General features: G+C 37.2%; 1 protein-coding gene across 2 annotated transcripts in view; it reads right to left on the bottom strand.

The window, feature by feature from the left end:
* Nucleotides 1–627: 627 nt before the first annotated feature.
* LOC148103474 (butyrophilin-like protein 2) overlaps nucleotides 628–13,864 on the bottom strand; it is a 47,966-nt gene continuing 34,729 nt past the window's right edge. Inside the window, exons 1-3 of one of the 2 annotated variants that reach the window (XM_087838860.1) lie at nucleotides 2,011–2,080; nucleotides 942–1,277; nucleotides 628–835 (exon numbers count right to left, since the gene is read on the bottom strand). In XM_087838860.1, the coding sequence (XP_087694986.1) occupies nucleotides 666–835; nucleotides 942–1,277; nucleotides 2,011–2,080 (576 nt within the window). In that variant the 3' untranslated portion in view covers nucleotides 628–665. Of the gene's footprint in view, nucleotides 836–941; nucleotides 1,278–2,010; nucleotides 2,081–13,864 lie in introns of those variants that run through there. The other variant, XR_015718576.1, reaches the window with a different exon arrangement.

Consider the following 13,864-nt stretch of genomic DNA (forward strand, 5'->3'; position numbering starts at 1 on the left):
TATTGTTTGAAAATATTAACTCATGTCTGTCCACAGAAATGTAAAGAGTATAACATGTTAAACTGATATGAGCGGGTAACCACAAACACAAATCTGACATCATTTTTCTCTACAAACTAATTTAGCTGCCTCAGACCAAACATGCAAATGATGATGAAAACCTGTGTTTGAAATATTTATCACACATCATCAAAGCGAATACTAATATTACTGCTATTACTAATAATTTACAATTGTTCAATACATCAGAAGTGAAAAATGCTCAGTGTTGGAAGTAAATTCAAAAAAAACATTTTAAAAACAGTAAAGGTGTAGGCTTTAACACCTTTTCCAACATTTTTTAGTATCTTCTGCCAACTTCTCAGCGTGCAGATTAAAATGTCTTTGATCCTTCCTGGATCACTTTAGGTCTGATTTCTTGGGACTCCGACACAGATGCTGGAGAATAAAATTCATTCATTTTTAACCTGCAACTTTTAATAATGTTTATTTATTTTTATTCCTTCTTACTTGTGGGACAGTTAGCTTTTTATTGAAACATTCCACTCTGCTGTGGAATCTCTCTTCTGTTTTTCGTAATAGTAATATATTACTATAATAATAGTAATATTAGTAATATAGACTTCTCTTATTCAGCATCACCATGAAAGAAGCTCTGAGACATTTCAAACAGGCTGAAGTTGAACAGGAGGCTGGTTTGAATCCTGATTCTGCCGTTGTTTATGTTTTCTGAAGATCAGAAAACCAACAGCAGCAGCAGCAAGAAGCACAGCAGAAACAATCAAACCAACAATCAGTCCAACAGATCCATCCTCTGTGTGTCCTCCTGTCTGACCTGCAGGTGAGAAACAGGTGTGAGGTGTCTTCTTTAGAAACAAACATCAACAACCAGGAAGCAGCTTCACCTCTGATCACATACACACTCAACTCTACTCACTCACCTGGAGGATCAACATGCAGGTAGATGCTGTTGATGAGCTTCATAGGTTGTCTGACTCTCTGGACGACACGACACTCGTATGTCCCAGTGTCATTAATCGTCACATTCTTCAGAATCAAAGACACGTCTCCATCCTTCATCTGTCTGTCCTGCAGATCCACCCGGTTCTTAAAAGATGGATGCTGCTCATCTGGAACAAAGTGACCATCCCTGTACAAAACAACATATTCTTGTTCAAGGTCAGCTCTGCTCCACTTTACAGCTCCTTTGTTGCTGTTTGGAGCTCGACATGTCAGAGTGACGTTCTGTCCAGATGCAGCTGTGAGGTTTTTCTGATCTGAAAGTGGAAACAACACAGAGCAGAGAGGTTAATGGTTGAAGTACAACTGCTGATTGGCTGCTGACTTCGACAGCAGCCAATCAGAATGAGAAGCACACATATTCACTGTTTGTAGCATTATATAAAATAAATAAGATGAATGTAAGACTCTGTTATATAAACACTTATACAACGTTCTGATAATAAGTGAACATAATGTGTGAGAGAAAGCAGCCTCTCATTATAAGACACTGTGAGTCTCTGCTGCCTTTATGGAGCTACAGCTGTTTGTATACACTGAACTAAAAGCTTTGTAGCTGTATACTGACTCCTGAAACTACAACACATCACACTGACACACATATTACACTTCTTTGTCTCTGTCATAATCTCTGCCACTAGTCATAAAAACCAAGCACAGATCTTAACTCTGTCACATTTATCAGGCAGAAAGAAAATTCCACTGTGCCAGTCTGAGTCTGAGGTAATCAAACCTAATATTTAACCACTGAAACCTTTCCGTTCAGAAATTCAAGTAAATGACTGACATTTGTCATTTTAACAGTATAGCTGTTAATGGTCACAGTTGACCATGCGATCAAATTCCCGTTATTTCACCCAACCATGTGACATTTACACAAACAAACTGATTCAGTATGAAACTAATTGTTTGGGAAGTAACTTGTAAACCAGACTGATGTTTATTCCTCTTCATCTCAGAGGGAAACACCCTTTGGTTTATAAACCTCACCTGCAGAGACAAACACGAAGAGGCTGACAAACAGCAAGATCGAGCAGAGCGACGCAGTTACAGCAGACATTTCCTTGTTTTTGCTTCTGATAATCTGACTCTAAGATTATTATAAAAGTTTAGTCTGTTGATATTTTCAGTTACCTGAGTTTAAAACTTGACTACAAGAGGCTAAATTTGAGGTTTAAATAAAGCTGAGACATTTGATTTTCAGCCACACTTTCGATGTCTCTTAAGGAAGTCGCGTTAGAGTGACGTTTGGTAGGTTGGACAATCAGCAAAGTCGAGCAGAGTGATGCAGTTACAGCAGACATTCTGGGTTTCTGCTGATCTGACTCTTAAATTATTGTAAATGTCTGAGTCTGTTGATTTTTTCAGTTAATAAAAGAACCTCAGTTTAAAAATGACAACAGTACGTTAAAATTGAGTTTTAAATAAAGCTGAAACATTTAATTTTGACTCATATATTCATACTCCACACTTGCATCATTTTGTAGGACGACCATGAATAAGTCATAACTTAAGCGGTGAAATCTAAAGCAGGTCTGAGTGTTTAACAGGTTCAGTTCTTGAATGATCTCCACAGAACAACACAAACATAACCTCTCTCATCATCAATCATCAGCTACATACTAAAGACCATCATCAGCCAAAGGACTTCAAAATGACGTCACTGTATAAAAATCTATATTGTACTATGAAGGAGGCAGCATTTAGCTGTAGCCTCCATAAAACCAAAGACAACTTTTTCCACCTTTGTACAAAATACTCAAATATGTAATTTTAAAACACTTACTTTTTTCTGGAGAAAAAACTCTGAAATCCTCAAAAAATTATTTCCATTCTTTTCATTTTGATGGAAAATAAATAAATAAATAAAAATAAATATTCAAAATATTTAAAAAAATGTAAAGAGCAAAAAGAAAAAGTACAAAAAATAAAATAAATAAAAATGGACCTCTGTACTAAACATCCAGAGAACAAACTGAGCTGTGTTTTCTTGTCAGCTGTTTTATGTAGATCCACAGCTCAGATCTATGACATCAGCACCCACAACATCACCTTAGCAACCACATTCCTCCACCTATCAGCTGTGAGTTCACATATTTGACAAACAAATGCCACAAATACAAAGTCACAGCTGACTCTGAGCCCTCACAGTCAGTTGATCTTTCTGTCAAATATCTTAATGAAACTCTGAAATACAATAAATATTTCAGGTCCTTGAAGTACACACGGGTGGGGGCTGGAAACCCACTCCACCCATCACAGTCTGAAGACAGAACGTGATTTCTGTCAGTGTGTGAGGATCAGTATGATGTATAATAATGTGAGTAAACTTCAGCAGGTTCATGTCTGTGATGAACAGGAACAAGCAGAGGTGCTCTGGATGTTTGATCTGTGCTCTGATAATTCAGCGTCTCACCATGTGGGACAGGAGACTGTCCAGCACAAGTTACAGCCTGTCAGAGAGTCGCTCACATTTACTGACAAACAACAGACGCGTCTGTTACTGAACTAAACGGTAAATGATGATAAAATGCAGTCATCTTAAAATTGTCTTGTCGTCTTCCAAGGGATCAAATGATAAGTAACTACTTTGAAATTGAGAAAGTGTGTTAAAAACAACAAACAGGAACTGAGACCTCCAGCTTTCTTAAAAGTAAAAGTTTGATTAGTTTTCCGTTTATGTTCCTCCTCTGAGGCAAGAAGATAACAACATGGTCCTTTAAAAGTAAGCAGGGAAAGTTTGATATAAGTTTGATATAAGTTTAAGAGAAGTCAAGTTAATGTTTAGTTCATTGAGAAACATTAACTTGTAGAAACATTAACTTGTAAACCATTAACTTGTAAACCAAACACTGTTTCATTTCTAAATCTCACCTGCAGACACAAATACAAAAACACCAACAAACAGCAAAACAGATCAGAGTAAAGCAGACATCCCTCTGTTATCTCACTGTGATAATCTATTTTGTTTTGGGTCTGTTGGTATTTCTAGTGAATAAGAGAATCTGGGCTTCATACACTAAGATTAAATTCAAGGTTTAAATTAAGTCACTGATTATGGTAAAAGATTTGTCTGTGCGCTACTTGCTTGATGACCCATAATTGTTAAAGAAAGAGGGGAAGAATCATGTTATCGTGTTAGGGGGAAGTTTGCGTAACTACATATAAATGTGTCATAATAAAAAGGTGAACTATGGAGGAGGCAGCATTTAGCTGTAGCCTCCATAAAACCACAGCTGTTCCTGAGAACTTTGTCCACCTTTGATTGTATTTAAGTTGTGTTGGCGCCACAGAGAGCAAATCTTTGTTCTTTATGGAGAACCAGTGAGGCTGTTTGGAGTTTCCTATGAAACATCAGTGCAGGAGTCTCTCAGTACTGTTTACAGTGAGGACAAAGAAGCAGCACAAACACACACTTAGTAAACATGTAGAGACAGGCAGCAGCAAATAGTATATAATAGCAAATAATAGCAGGGAGAGAGAGCGTGCAGTCCTGTGATTTACTTCCTGTAAATCACAGGACTTCAGTCACAGTACAGGAGAGTAACTGGTTCACAATCTTTGTGATTGAGGTGATTTTCTTCTTTATATTGTGTCAGATAAAGTCTGACAGCTTTTGGTTCTTCAGATGATAAAACACATTGAATTCATTTCATATGATGTTTTTTCACAGATGAAACCAGCCAACAGCAAATCAGGTGCTTCACACTAACTCCACATGAAATTCATCTGTAACCAGCTGAACCAGTTAGTGGTAACAGTAACTGGTTATTCCACAGATTTCAGTCAACCTGTCAGATTAACTAAAAGACTGAAAGATGTAATTTTAAACTCTTACTGTTGTTCTGATGGATCCCTGACACAATCTTCTGATCATCAGGATGGAGAAATTATCCACTTGAAGCAACAAACCCTCGACACACCTGTGTGACATCATAGCAACATTTTAGAAACCACATTCTCTAGCTTTATACATACATATTTCCAATCCAATTTGTAGATTGCTTTCTAGAGTATTTGACAACAAATAAATGTACAAAGTAACAGAAAGTCAACACGTTTGAGTTAAACAGATAGATATGTAGAGACAATCTCTCAACACACTCTGTTTAGTGGGAAGTTGTCTGTCTGTGAATTGAGATCAACTTGGCCCAATGAATTGACCCTGTGCACGAGAAAATGCTAACTTCCTGGTTTGAGACCGGATGTGGGGTTGTACATATCCGGTAGCTTTACTTTGCGGTCAATCGCTACTGCAAAGATATACTCCAAAATTGATGTCCAAAACTTGAAAACTGAAAGATCGCGTTAAGTTACAAAGAGCAGAAGGTGGGAACACTCACCACTGTTGTGTCACAAAAAAATCTAATGATCAATTTTGATGTTTAACCCTTTAATACCTACCATAGAACCAAGTCCGCCAGAGCTTATATTATATTTTTACATGCTGTGGAGCCATTTTTGGGAGCATTTCAAGTTGATATACATCAATACAACCATTATAGCCTAGATTTTAATAATATGTATGCATTAAGTGCATAGCAATTACATAAATTGCAAAAAAGTGCAATAAACTACAAAAAATTGAAAATCGTTTTTGCTTTTTTAACATATATTTCTAGTTAGAGAAATTTAAGAGGCTTATCCCTCAAAACTGTAAATACAAAAAAGTTGCACAAAATAGTTTCCCACCACAGGAAGTTTATTTTGAGTGTCTTCATAGTTTTATTTTTGAAATACACCAATTTTTATACACTGCAGGAAAAACGAAAATAAATATTATAATGCAAATTTGCAAAAAAGCAGCATATGCATCAAAATAAACTATTTCCAGCAGTGCAATATGAGTCCTAAGCATCCCAGAAACGACACAGAAAGTCATAAAGTCAAAGATAACTTTTAAAAACACCAGTATAGGCTCATGAGGTCCTGATGGTAAAAAAAAACTACATTTCTGCAAAAATGACGTCACTTCCGGTTTCGGACAGGTCACATTCAGAAGTATCTCTGTATAGTGACTGGTCTTATGATTTAAACAGGCAAATTGTTAGGATGCCTGGGTCATTGACCCAGGGTTTTTGAGTTTATTATATTATTTATAATTTCTAGTCTTTGGGTTTTCATGAGTCATGTCTTATGGTTTGTCTTTGTGTAATCCTTGGTTGCTGTCTCCCCTGTCTGCTGTATCCCCGTGTCCAGTCAGTGTCAGTGTCTGCCCTGGTCCCACATCTCTGTTCCCTCTGTTGTAGTGCCTGCATGTCTGTGTCTTTTGTTCAGTCTGTGTTATGTGTTTCCTGTTTTACTTTGAAGGTCTCTGTCTTATCTCAGTGTGTTCAGTTTACGCTTCCTTGTCTCGTCAGTTCTGATTTGCCCCAGCTGTGCTCTCCTTCTGTGTCTCATTCCCCTCGTTACTTCCCAGTGTATTTAAGCCCTGTGTTTCAGTTTGTCCGTGTTGTGATCTACCCTTATCTAGCTGTGTGTTTTGTCTGCTCGTGTAAGTTATTTGGATTCTTACTTTTGTTCTGTTTGAGTTTACGTTTGTCTCTGGAGTCTGCACTTTGGGTCCTTTTCCTGCCTGCACACAGCCGTTACATAACACAAATGTTCAGCATTCAAACTACAGGTGAAGAATAGTCAAACCAGATGTTTCCCCGTTATGTTGATATCAGCTAGTCAAGTACACACCTACACAGCATGTTAACAAACCGTGAAAAAAGCCACACAAAAAATTAATGATTGCTGGTAACGGTTTCTATACATTAGTATTTATGAAGGGTATGTTGTGACTCACCTTCAAAATTACAGTGGTCCCTCGCTATAACGCGGTTCACCTTTCACCTTGCTGTTTCGCAGATTTTTTAGTGCAAGTTTGCATGCATGCTTATATATATATATATATATATATATATATATTTTTTTTTTTTTACATCACATTGTGTCCTGATCGCTGCAGACGATCTCCTCCGTGACGTCTCTCCTGTACAGTACAGAATTGCTGCATCGATCGCTAGCAGTGTGACTCTGAAGTGCAGTGCTGTATGTTCACGATGTCCACGAAACGTTTTGCACCGTCAAAAAATAAAATTGGCTTCTTGATTTCACCTATCGCTGGTTATTTTTAGAACATAACACCCGCGATAAACGAGGGACAGCTGAGAAATATAACATTTGAATCCCTTTTCTCTTTTGCCCTGAGGCGCGGGGAAAAATATCGACAAGTCGATGAACATCATTTATCATTCATATCATATCATATTCATCATTTATATTGGGTAATTGCCCAAGACATCTATAGAAATGTAAATCGCCGCTTGATTCATTCATTTGCTTAACTTGTTTTGGAGCGTAAACAAGGCGTGAATAGGACACCGGAAACAAAGCTCCCCACAGGAGTTTCCGCACCGGAAGTAGCATATGCTAACGTGCACATAGTCAATTAAATTAGCTCGCATGTCTCTAAACATATTGTAAAATGTTATGTGCAATGTGGGTAGATAGGAGTCAAACAAGAGGCTTTTTGTAATCCTTTATGCACAATACCAACAAAAACAACATTGATTGTTCAAAATATATGTTAAAACTAAAAAACAAAACAAAACAAAGCATTCATCATAAATCCAGTAGGAATGATCCCATACACATGAATAAAAAAAAAAAACACTTACCATTGATTCCCTCATTACATCATCAAATTATATGTTATGAAATTATCATGGCTTAAAAACACTAATTTGAGTTCTGCAAAAACAGGTTACAACGACATTAGACCACATTTTAGAACACTTACTCCAAGTGTCAACATCTATAGACATCTATAGACTTTAAAAAGTAGAAAAAACGATCCACAAACAACATTAATGCAAAAAAACCCAAACAAACAAAAAACACTTACCGGTGATTCCCTCATTAGGTCATCAAATCTTAAGTTATCAAATCATTAAGGCTAAAAAAAATACCTGATTTAATATTATAATTAATATTAATGAATTTATTTTTACAGCACCCACTACACCTGTCACAATCTAGAGACAAAATCTTTATCACAGTTTCACTGTTTTAACAAACTAAACGAGCAGCAGGAGGAACAGAAAGAAGTCCAGGTTGAAACATCCTGGGAAACTTTGAAGGCTCATATGACCATGTGGGAAATGTGGCTGCTCAGAGCAGTTGATGAGTTACTGATTACTGTTACTGTTCACGGTGAAAAGGTCAGAAAAGTCAGCTTTGTGTTTGTGACGTGAGTCTCAAGAAAGAATTTTCCTTTATGAGATTGTTACCTTAAAATAATTATTTGATATTCTGATTATTCATCAAATCTTCACCAGCTTTGTGTTGGTGGAAAACAGGTGTGTGTGTGTGTGTGAGTCAGTATCCTGGTCAAACTGGTTTCGCACTGAGTGTTTGTTGATGGTACAAATGGAAATGTGTGTTTTGTATGTGAACACATGATCTGTTGGTTTGTAAAAATGAAAAGACATAAAGCTTCTTTCTTCTCAATTTTTATCCTTTGTTCATGTTGATTGTGAAGTGGTTTAATGTTAGTAGAGCTAACAAAGCTGCTTAGATGTCAACACAATGGTCAGCTCAGCTGCCTGAAAGCAACAAAACCACATAGTCCAAAAAATCTTGAAAAGGAATAGTTGCTGTCGTTGCAGTCAGCGACTGAACTGCCAATCTTTCACTTTCAAGGTGACCTACACCACCTACCGAGCTATAGCAAATGAATACTTGCTACTAGCTAATTTAATTAGCAAGTGATTTTGCAGAATCTGCTTTGAATAAAACATGTGAAGATTACATGGATTTTATTTTACGTTTTTTACTTAAACAGCTACACAGATAAACAACACAAAACTGTGTGTTGTAAAAGGAACAGGAAGTGATACAGTGACACACAGAGAGTAAGCACCAATTGAGAGCACCACCAAACTGTTCAAAGGCCATTTAACTCAAATTACTTCACTGGTAAGCTGAAGTTTAAACACTAGATGGCAGCAAATTTTCAACATGACCTTTCTAGTGTCAGCTCAGCAGATGAGATCCAGAAGGAAGTTCCATATGAGTTACATCTTCACTGGTTTTTAGTTTATCTCCAAACACTTTAGCTCTCCAGATTCATGTTAAAGTACTAAGTGGGTCAAAGGCTATTCTGGAAATGAGTAGAAGACCTTTTGTTTGTAGATATCTGAGAAATATAGACAGAATCATTCCCAGGAGGAGGAACAAAAAAGAAATCTGTTTATCAAAATGAAGCACCCTGTAGTCCAAGTTAACTAGAAGGTTGGAATTAACTTGTTTTTCTTCAGTAGAAAAAAGTCCCAAATTTGAGATTTGTAATACATATTAATTGTAAAGAATCACATTTACGAATCTGCAACCAAATAATGTTTAGGTTGTTATTATTATTTTTCCTTAACATCAAACAGTCAGCTGCTGCCGCTGGTTTCAGTGTGAATTAGAACATCAAGGTAAGAACTCTTTCCATGTTTAGCTCTCCTGCAGGTTTAATGAGGGTTTTTTTCCTCTTCTTCTTCTTCTCTGAAGTGAAAACATGTCTGCGTCGGTTAGCCACAACCAAACCGGAACAAGTCAAATTTTCCATCTTACATCTTGGTGAAAACCACAGAACCACGTGAGAAACACAAGAGAACAAAGGTTTCTTAATCCTGCAGAGAAACACCTGTTTGCTGTGGGAACAAGAGCAAGTTATTTCTCATATTTTTATTATAAATAACAGTGAAGTTACAGTGTCTATAAAACACATTCATATATTTATATTAGCACTGATGGTTCTGTGTCAGCAAAAAAATATATAATTTCAGTTTTTTTTAATCAAAAAAGAGTGAAAAAAAACATGCACATATATAAAAGAAAATAAAAACTTTGTTAACATGTGGATGTCCTCTGGTCTGAGGTGCTGGGGGACCAGATAGAGACCAGCAGCTGGACGTCAGTGGTTGGACTGGTGGGCTACCTTAGCGAAGAGTAGACGACGTCTGGTTCTGGTTTAAAGTCTAAACACAAACACAGTTCAAACAACAGGAAACATGATTACAAGCTTTGTAGTTCAATCAAGACCTCCAATCTCCACCTCTCTGCATCACACACAGTCCCAGTTCAGACTTCAATCAATTCAAAAAAATTGAACCTGAAATCCACAGAGGTGAAACAATTAACTCATAAACTAAACTGCATCAAATTATATTTAAAAGTCTAATATGTAATTTTTGTTCACATAATTGTTGCTTATTTTGTGTCTTTCTTGCAAGATTTGGCCTCATTCAAGAATATCCTGTCATAAACTGGTGACCTCTAGAAGCTGGGATAAGCTCAACCATGCAAATGATCCTGAACAGGAGAAGCAGAAAGAAACTGGGTGGATTGACGGACCTGGCAAAACATTTATTCAAAATATGGAACTAACTAGTCTTCTAACTAATCTTTTGCTCTTCTGGCATAGAAACAGTGCGAGAAGAGCTCTCTCTCTCTGTCTCTCATTCATTGGGTGGGCGAGCAGCGAGACTTCTGAGAACAAAGGTGAGCAGTGGTGCACGGTGGTGTTGCAATGAAGCAAGGCATAGGTGAGTGAAATTTGACCTAGTTAAGTGCACACAGAGGAACAAAAAGAGGACCTAACACTGAACTGTGTGGTGGCTACAGCTAGATGATAAGTTACCTATGTTGACTAAAAAGCTGATTTCTAAAATATATGAATGAAATATATGAAATCAGCAGCTGATAAAAAATGATCAGATCTACTGAGTCAAATGCTGCAGTCATGTGTGAAAGAAAGCAGCCTTGCTTCAGTGCAGTAATAGATTTATTTTGGTCTGTTAATGAGCCCTAAACTCTCAGTTTCCACTGTGTGGCAAATGTTACTGAACTGCAGCAGGTACTATGTAATGCACATGGTGTAATACAGCAAAGTTTACTAAAATATCAGGATTGAGACGGTGTTACTGGATTTTGGTTTGATTACATTTGTCGTGCTCGAAGGGGGAAATATGCTAAGCTGCTTCCACTTAACATATCTCTTGTGCTATCCTGTAATTTCCACATTTCAACCAAAGCTCTTGTGCAAACTTGTGATAACTTTTGACCCACTGGAACAAAATCATTTCTGTTTAAGGTAATTTAAGTCAAGGTATATTAAATTAATTTAATTTTTTCATTGACTTTACAGTTTGCTTTGCACTTCGAATGAATAGTGCAACTTTACAGATAAAATATATATATATATTTCTTTCTGAAATTATGCCAAGAAGTTTGAAATCTTGAGCTTTAGTCAAGATCTGAGTTGCTGATCTTTGTGTGGAGAACAGAAAAACTTAAAGGTAAAGATCATCTTTACCTCTTTTCATCTTTGGTGTGATGATTATGTGTTCATAACTAACATCTTCAATTCTCCTTGCTGAATAGATTACAGCTGGATCACCTTCTGTAGAACAAAGCAAACACAATGCAATGTTATACTATTTCACTTTTTTTAATTGTTTCATTATACAGACATTAAATGATCACTTTTGTGACTAGCAGCAGGTTTTCAGAGGTTTTTTCCACTCTTTTAAACCTCTGCTGAGAATCATGAAACGACTGCGTAGAACTGGTAGGTGTTTGTGTAAGAAGAACATGCACAGCCACAAAGATGCCACCTTCTTTAAGTGCCGTCTGACACACTTCACCGCAGTGCACCAAGCAAACAAATTCTCACAAAATGAACACTGCCATTGGCCAAACCAGAACTCTCTGTGGTGAAAAGTTTCTTCAACTTCAGACTACAAGAACAAACTAAATATAACAGGAAGCAGCTGCTGTGGTTTGACACAGACCTTTAAGATGACAAAAAGACCCATTGTCTTACAGTTGTCTCTTTATACACTTCATATATCCAACACATTCACCACTCTAATAACCTGTATGTGTCATGGTCCTGGGCCATGTTGGCCCAGTATTCTTAGTTTTCGTGTGTTTTGTATTTTGTTCTCTATTTATGCCTTGGTTCCTAGGTTGTTTAGTTAAGATGTTCCTTATTTGGTTACCCCCTGTGTGCCCCTCTGTGTATCTGTGAACCCTTGTTTCCTCTCTGTGTACTTCCTGTTTTACTTTGACAGTCTCCCGTCAGTGTTGCATTTACTCCTGCCGTGTCTCGTTATGATTATCAGTGTCACCTGTGTTCCCCGTGTGCTCCCACTTCCCTCATTAACCCTCTGTGTATTTATGTCTGCGTCTCCCTCAGTTCTGTGTCGCGTTCTCCCTCATGACTGTGTGCCCCTCCGTGTGTTTCCTCGTGAGTCAGTTCCTTAGTACTTCCCAGTTTAGTTTCATATTATTTTGTATCGCCTTTATCCTCTGTCAGCAATAAAGCTGTATTTTGAGTTCAGTCCTGTTTTCCGTGAGTTTGCGTTTGGGTCCTCTCCTGCCTGTACACAGCCTGCATGTGGGTCAAGAACATATGGCGAACACATCTGGACTGCCGTCTACCCATCTTGGTTTATTTGTGGTTCCTAGAGAATTTTAAAGTATAATGGGGAGCAGAGCCCTCGTTCTTCAGAACTATGTTCCAGTTCCACTTCAGGAGACAGACACAATCTCAACTTTTGATATTAGGCATGTTCAGCCGATCTTGGCAAATAAATTGGTGCTATATGAGTAAAAGTGAATTGAATGGAGTCTGGGCAGTGATGGTACTACACAAAGCACACTGTAGATTTCTACTCTGGCAGGGGGAAGTATGAACTTTCAGATAGATGGGATCATGTTACAGTGGACAGTGGCTTCTTGGACAATGGACTGAAAGAGCTGAAGACATTGTTAGATGGTTGCAGACAAACATCAGTGAGACGAGAATGAGTCTGGATAGTCTGAATTGTAGATTGAACACAGGAGGTCTCATTACCAAGGATATGGGCCTGAATGTGGTGGATCTAAGGATAATTATGATGATGCTTGTATCTTAAGTCAAAGTAGGTCAAGTCAAAGTAAACTTTATTGTCAAGTTTTGTTTGGTCTAAATTTCTGGACAATTTATTAGAAGATAGATCATTTTATCTTATAAAATTTGATCAAAAATAATGACTTTATTTAAAGCTCAGTGCCAATAAGACAGGTACAAGATGCTGTGCTAGAAAATGTGGCCATCCTCAGGAATTAATGATCTAATATCAGGAAGATTCTGTGTGGTTTTTCCTCTGGTCATGTTAGCCTATAATTTTCAATCAGTCTGTCCTTCAATACCTCTGCAAAATAACTTTATAGTCTAGTTTTTGTGTCTCTGATGATGTTTTGTCCATAACTGACATTTTCTGTTCATATTACTTTCGCTTAATATGTTTGTTTAATTATTATATGCTTCTAACCCGCTTTAGATGAAGTTTAAAAATGTTTTGTTTTTTTTGTTTTTTTTATCATAAACAGGAAACGGTACAAATGCAGAGGTGTTAGCTTCTGTTAACCACAGACAACAAACACAGAGACCAGCACACAAAGAACATCATACAGTAAGCACGGAGTGATTCGATTGCGAAGCGCCTTTTTAAAATACAACACTATGGGCCACTTGACCTTAATTAATTAATACCAATATTATGGGGCCTCTTTGACAGACATGTGCCTCGGGACAAAGGTGGAAGAGCTGCTAGCTGTCTGCTACGTTTCTGCTCAGCTAATTGGAGTCCCTGAACTTGACTTCTGGACTGTGTTTGTAATGTTGGAGCTTCAACAGTTAAAATTTCACTCACCAGTTTTAAATCTAAGATTTTAATATATGTTATTTACCTAGAACAGATGTTCTTTTACAGTATATTTAAACGTTTCCTAGCTTTTTAAAAATGTCAGCACTGTTTCT

This window comes from Neolamprologus brichardi, chromosome 3 (genome assembly GCF_056152115.1).
Source record: "Neolamprologus brichardi isolate AB-2024 chromosome 3, ASM5615211v1, whole genome shotgun sequence".
NCBI classification, from domain to species: Eukaryota; Metazoa; Chordata; class Actinopteri; order Cichliformes; family Cichlidae; genus Neolamprologus; species Neolamprologus brichardi.